Source organism: Lacerta agilis, chromosome 10 (genome assembly GCF_009819535.1).
Source record: "Lacerta agilis isolate rLacAgi1 chromosome 10, rLacAgi1.pri, whole genome shotgun sequence".
Taxonomy (NCBI): domain Eukaryota; kingdom Metazoa; phylum Chordata; class Lepidosauria; order Squamata; family Lacertidae; genus Lacerta; species Lacerta agilis.
The window spans coordinates 31592580-31599690 of record NC_046321.1 but is presented as its reverse complement, the minus strand read 5'-3'; the positions used below and the strand labels follow the sequence as shown (position 1 = coordinate 31599690).

The window sequence follows — 7111 nt, the reverse complement described above, 5'->3', positions numbered from 1 at the left end:
GAGATCATACCTTATTTTCTCTACATTCACATAAGACTCTGAAGATTCAGTCATCTGGCTAGCATAGTATCACCAGTTATTTCAAGAAGAGGAAGGGTAGCGTATTCCCTTTGGGAGATGACTACATTCCCTTTGAGTCAGGAATTGTGTGTGTGTGTTTGTAAATGTGCTTTGGGAAAAGCGAACTCATAATGTTCACTTGCAAGGATTGTTTCCTGAATATGATACAAGCTGCACTGTCCCCTGTCAGTTTCCAGTGTGTCACATCCTTCTGAATTAGTCGGGCAGGGAGGGGGGGGGCGGCGGTAGCAGAGGGAATGTCAGGAAACGACAAATTCCTGGTGTGATGCAAAGCAGTCCCAAGGGGGCAATAAGGATTGTAGTAAGTATAAATTGGGCTTGTCCAGAAACAGCCTGAGAGTCATTCTTGGGAACACTGGATTGAACTGAAAGCCATGGTAGGTGGGATTATTCCTTTGTCCTCAAAAACTCTGTAGCTGTTTATTTAGAAGAGCTTTGTCCTGGTTTCTGCTAGTTTATAAAATAATGGAGTTTACCAGAAAAGAGAGACCCTATTTCTAATCCCACTGATCTAAGCAGAAAGTAAAGCCAATGATTATCCTGCTTTACTTTCTGTCATTCTTATGCGTCACCACCTAATTGGTGAAACTTCCAACATGTGTGATATGCTAAAACAAGCAGGTAGATGATACACAGTGCTTGTTTTGAAAAGTATTAAGGACAGGTTTTTATTACTTTGGAAGATACCTCCAGATGACACCTTGTGTTATTCCACTTCCACAGCATTAAAAACAAATGAATCCATAAACAAACTAGATAAAGAAGCTAAAATGATTGTATGGTCCTCTTGCCCTTGGAAAAGTCATTCAGAAGGGGAAATGTTAATCCAGGGGGAATCAATCAATTACAATTTAAGAATTAGCAAATAAGTCCAGCAAATGAATATGGGATATTAGAGAAGATGGGTTTGCTAGCAAGTGCCAGGAATCTTGCTTTTGAGTGGCTATGTTGTGGAAGTTTCACTCTGAGATGTTTTTTGTCTGGAGAATAGGTTGTGTATGTGATTTATCTGGGTGTCCTTCCTTTCTTTTCCCTGTGTGCTGTAGATACTTCTTGTCTGATAAGCCCCAGGGTATCCTGCTCTCTACTGCATGAGTACTTGTCAAACGTGACAGGGTGACATTAGATTAGGGCTGTGGCTTGTAGTGTGCATTTGATAAGACAAGCAAGGAGGACATATAATTCTTTGGTGTGTGATATGAAGCACTGAAGTGCATGAAAGAAAATGACAACCAGGAAAACCTTTTTCAAAAGAAATGACGACATTAATAACAAAGAAAAACATGCAGTTGTGCCCAGGCATTTGACAGACATAATGGGTTGTATCTAACTTTAATTATACATAGACAATTTTCAGAGGGGTAATTGTGTACTAAATTTGTTGCGCCAAGAACAAGAAATAAAGGGGTGAGGTGATCATGATCCAGCCTTGCTGGATCACATAAAGGCTTTTCTAGTCTAGCAATCTGTCTCCTACAGTAGCCAACTTGTGCCCATGGGAAGTCAACAAACGGAACATGAGTGCAATAGTGCTCTCTCACTGTTGTTCCCCAGCAAGTGGTATTCAGAGACAACCTTTAGAGGCAAAGTCTGATAGGATCTGCTCAAAGGAACCACTGGTGCTTATAGGATCTAGCTATACTAGGGGAAAAGGTGATGTCAATGTCCCAGATGCATCGGCAGGTCTGGCTGCCAGAGTGTGCTGTTACCTTTCTAAATGCCCTTCTCTCTCCCCCACCTCAGCTTCCCATCAAGGTTATGGAGGACAACTTTCCCCCTCGCACTTTTGATCCTACATATCACTTCCATGTCGTACTGCTGGATCAGAGAAGCAGGCTTCGGGAGCACATCAGGAGTCTCCGGGAGATTTCGCGGAGAATCAACAAACTGCACAGACGCTCTCTAATCGCCAATTTCACTGGGAGTTCGTTAAGCGCCACAGGTGCCATCGTGGCCATCGTGGGGCTGTCCCTGAGCCCTGCAACATTAGGGGCATCCCTTTTGGCTTCCGGGGTGGGCCTAGGAGTGGCGGCTGCAGGAGGGGCCGTCACGGTGACTTCCGACCTCTCCTTGGTCCTCTCTAATTCCAGGGAGGTGAGGAAGGTCAAGGAGATTGCAGTGAGCTGCCATGATCAGCTGAGGGAAATCATGCACTGCCTGGAATTCTTGCACCGCAGTCAGGCTCCGACGGATCCTAGGTTGCTGCCGGCTGAGAGAAACGCCTCCGCCACACTGTACAATTCCATCTGCTTCATGGTGTTCTGCGGCTCCCGCAGCTTCCTGGTCCCCGAGCACAACGAAGAGGTGACCAAAGTGAGTCATGCTGTGCTCAAGGCAAAAGTCCAGAAGCTGGCAGAAAGCCTAGAAGCCTGTGCAAGGCCCATGGATGAGATCTGCGAACTTTTGGAGAACAGGAAAGAATCCCCCCTGAAGACAAGAAGAATAGCACTCTAGGAGGGTGTCCAGGGTCAAAACCACCCACATCCTCCGAAAACAGGGGCCTAAAAGACCTCAAACACACTGTGTTATTCCTATTAGGATTGTGCCAAATCAGTTTTTTCTCCAGGCATTTCTCAATACTTGTAGCCAACACCCCTCAGGGGCTCGGTCTGTATTGCTCTCCTGTTATGTCTGTGCACAGCAAATAGAAATTGTAGCTACACAAGTGCTGGTCTATGCTATCAGCACATTCCAAGGTCTGGTGTCTGCACATGGCTGTCTCACAGCACATCATACCTTGCTTTTTTAGGGGGGTTGGGGGAGACTTCCACATTTTTCGTTTGGTGCTAAAACACTGAACTCGGTGCAACTAATGCTTCTGCATGCATGTACTCCAGCATACTTCCCTCCCCCCCCCCCCCGGATAATCAGAAGTGGACAGGGACACTTGCCAAAGCTAGATTAAATTTTTCTCCCACAGCGCTGAGCTAGGTGAAAACTGTGGTCATGAGGGAACCAGAGCCAGCCTAGGAAGGAAACGGCTGCAGATTCCAGAACTTGCAGTTTCCAAAGCTCTGTGAGGCAGATAATGGGGGAGTCAAAGGCCAGGGAGCCTGAATGAACCTGACTATTTTCCAGTGATGTTCTTAGTAGCGGATGGGAATTGCACTCACAAATGTGGCAGGAGTTTAATCAGTTTGGCTTTGGTTTGTCACTCAAACTTCATCCGCTCTTTATCATGCATTCTTCCAGTACAGGCCGGCAAATTAAGGCACCTGAGGCACTGCTCCACTAACCTCAGTCTTAGAATCATAGAGTGGGAAGGTGCCCAGAGGGTCATCTGGTTCAACACCCTGCAATGTAGGAATCACAGCTAAAGAACACCCATGATTCCTCTTGATTCCTGTGTACTTATTCCTTCAAACCAGCCATGGGAGGGGGTGCTGCCTGCCTGCTTTCTTCTCCTCACTCTTGGTTTTGCCCTTATAGAACTCAACAGGGAGGACGGGGACAAAGGTACAATCATTTCCATGCCTCCACCTGATATTGGCTGTGGCTCAAATATGGTTGACCTCCCTGCCTTCTGCCCTACGAACCTAGTAGGAAACAGCTGCCATTCCTAGCTTTAACTATCACCTGTCTAAAGTGGGTGCTCCCCACTCCCACACCACATGCTCAGGGACATGGTGTATTGGTGTATTTTTTATTTATTTGTTTTGGGTAATTTAAATGTGGATTCGAAGTTTCTATTTAAAGAAATAATAATACAACCACTCCAAGATGGAAGAGCTCATTCTACGGAGCCAAAGTTTGTTATATCTGAGGCACGGCAATACCCTTAACTTGTTTGATGTCCCCTTCCCCTTGTCAGTTCCCCACAGACCTTGCCATCAAATGACCTGTGAAAGAAGAGCAGGTGGGACTAGCAATTCACGTGTGATTTTTTTTTTAAAAAGCCACTTCCCCCTTTTTCAGATTTGAAAAGTGGAGAACTGAACTTACAATTAGAAAAATGAGCAACCAAGGGAAACCAAAGCTGACACATTTCCCCATCCCTACTCTAAGACAGAGCTTATGATATGTTTGTAAGTTTATGCAGATGTGAGGGTGACTTGTGACGTCAGTTTTGTGTCTTCAAAACATTGCTGATGAGCAAGAACTAAGCAGAAGAATTAGGTAGAAGATGGGACAGCTGTTCTTGTTGGCATCAATTTGTCTAGAGAGAACAATGGAATGGTGTACCATCGGGGGTACAGTCAAACCACTGGAGAGTTACAGCGCCTGCTGTGGCTGTTGAGACCAATATGGGAGAGACATGTTTTATTGCAGCTGGGGCAGATGAAAGCATTCAGTTGTGCTGTTACAGGTACATTATGGCGTTTCCTCTCTAGGCCGTCCTCCCAGCGGTCATTTCTCCTCTGGTCACTTCTCCTTTGCGGGATGGTATCCCTAGGAAAACAGCAATGAAAAGTTGGAAGAAAGAAGAGGTAGAACTGGGCAGTGGGCACGTTGATTACGAGGGCAAAACAACCTTACATGAGTAGTGGGGAGGACACTGCATAATGGTATGGGTGGCCCGTGAAGATAAGGAGATTTGAAAGATGCATGTAAGCTCAGACGCAGGTTTACCAGCTTGGTGAGAACTAGGCCATAGATTACATACAGTGATGCTATACTTCAAAGACCTGTTTGATGCTCTTTATTTCCTCGCTTGTGGCTCAGGTGAAAGGAGACACATTAAAGTGTGGAATTGTGGGCAAGAGACAAGATTTAAATGCACTGGATCATAATTAATTTGGGTACGGGGTGAGCTTCCTCTAAACTGATCCTTGACTTTCTGCTCTTTGGGGGAAGGGACCAGAGAAGTGGCCAAAATGATCTGATTGCTATTTTGGGTATTTGTAAAAACCAAGGAACAACTTGCACAGATAACTAACTAACTCTGATCCAATACAAAATACAGATTAAATGAATGAGCACAAAGTAACCTTGTGTCTGCGTCTATTTGTGTATATTGTTTACTCACAAAATTGCTTCTTCAAGCAATGGGAATGTCACAGCAACCTTAGTGGAGGCAGGCTGCTTTGAATATAGTTAATGGAGAGTTAAGGTGCATTCGTAATAATGCATTTATTTTCCAACATGCAAGTTGTGTAAGTATTAAGGGGTGCAAAAATAAGCTCACTGGCTGTCTCCTTAAATCAAAACAGAATCAATCTGCTTCTTTACAAGTTCTTCTCATGAGGGAGCTTTGGGCTTCTGGACTCGCTAATGCTATCTGTCACACAGAGTGCTTGTTTAGATTTCCTGCCTATTGTTATATAAGTACAGGATGTAGCATAGTTGGACTCCAGTAACTGAGGGCTCAGGGACGTCATCATTTCCACAGTGCTCACGCACGTAGCCAGGAGTTTTTGCAGTCATGCCACTTGGGTACCAGAGCTCCTTCAGTATCCAGAATGAGTCCCCGGGAATACTTTGCTGTGACTTTCTGAAAATCAGTCAATCAACTGCTAGGTTTAGGTTTGGCAAATAGTACACATCCAAGGAAGAACTGCTTCTGATTTTATTTGGTATTATTAATCATAAGGATTTATACCAGCCCTTCAACAAGTTTCCTTTTGCAAGATTTGCAGGCAAATCTCTTAGACTCATTTATTGAATTTAATATCAAAGGGCCGGTGCTGGGTAAGATGTTGCTGTGTGAGTCTGTGAAGAGCCCTCTATTTTCATACAGTTTGTGACTTTTAGTCCCTTCCCTATTATTTTGTTAAAACACATGTACAAGTGAGGATCGCTGCCACATTTTTAAAAAGACACTTGGAAGGTGCGCTTATGAACATGCACAAAGGGAATGCATCCTCGTCAATCCAGAAACCATCCAACTGAGCTATGTGATTTAGTGTCCTTTGCCAGCCTGACCTAGCAGTGGCTAGAGGGCTAAGAGTATACCTTGGAGGACTGGGTTCAAATGGCCACTTACCCACAAAACTTTGAGCCAGTCACCCTTCCTCAGCCTAGCCAACAGGGTTGCTATGAGGCCTCTTTTGTGCTGCCCTCTTTTTGTGCAACTTAAGAAAATAATTAAAAAGTATTTTAAAAACAAACAAATGCAAGCCAATTAAAAAACAGCATCAGCTTCAGAAGGAGATGTAACTAAAAACTTCATTTAAAAAAAATGCTTTCAACAGCTTTGTTGTTTCTATGATAATAAAAGATAGGGAACTATAGCTGCTTTTCGACTCCCCCCATCATGGTGCCCCAATGGACCATTACAGATCCCAACACATCAAAAGTAGCTTACGTTTTATGTTTAGGTTTGGTTGTAAGTCGCTTTGGATTGTCCTAAACAAGGTAAAGTAACTAACAAGTTCAACAAACAGACAAACTTAAATTGTAAATCACTTAGAGGTTCTTTCAAGCAGGATATATATGTTGTTGAATAAATTTTAATAATAATAATAATAATAATAATAATAATAATAATAATAATAATAATAATAATATTTATACCCCGCCCTTCCCAGCCAAAAAAACCGGGCTCAGGGCGGCTAACACCAATTAAAGTCACAGCAAAAAACATAAACACAATCAATTTAAAATAACAGATTAAAATACAAATTTAAAAATTCAATATTAAAACTGCGGTCTCAATTTCAAAATAACCCACCAATAAAAGAATGCATAAATATTAAACAGAAACCAACCCAAAGGCCGGGTGGAACAGCTCCGTCTTGCAGGTCCTGCGGAAAGATGCCAAATCCCGCAGGGCCCTGGTCTCTTGTGATAGACTGTTCCACCAAGTCGGGGCCAATATTGAGAAGGCCCTTATTTTGTTAAATAAATACATGGATTTTGTTTTCCTTCCCCCGCCCCTCGGGATCTCCTAACATTTATTTATTACAAGACAAAAGTGCTCCCTTTTCTTTCCGAACTCGTCATCCCTGCATCTATTCGCTTCTTGTTAGTTGCCGACCTCGCTTGCCCTCCAGAGGTGAACTGCAAGTCCCAGAACCCTCCGCGCGGACAGCAGCCCTCGCGGCTTTTGGGACTACAGAGATAACAGAATGAAGAGGACCACATCACTCAT

At 43.7% G+C, this 7111-nt stretch overlaps 1 protein-coding gene across 1 annotated transcript; it reads left to right on the top strand.

The window, feature by feature from the left end:
* Nucleotides 1–1779: 1779 nt before the first annotated feature.
* Nucleotides 1780–2934, top strand: APOLD1 (apolipoprotein L domain containing 1). Its single transcript, XM_033163117.1, has one exon. It carries the CDS (start codon nucleotides 1840–1842, stop codon nucleotides 2533–2535), a length of 696 nt encoding a protein of 231 aa, XP_033019008.1. The 5' UTR covers nucleotides 1780–1839; the 3' UTR covers nucleotides 2536–2934.
* Nucleotides 2935–7111: the final 4177 nt, after the last annotated feature.

Excerpts from the sequence above, each read along its gene's own strand:
- APOLD1 (XM_033163117.1), top strand. The coding sequence starts at position 1,840 with ATGGAGGACAACTTTCCCCCTCGCACTTTTGATCCTACATATCACTTC.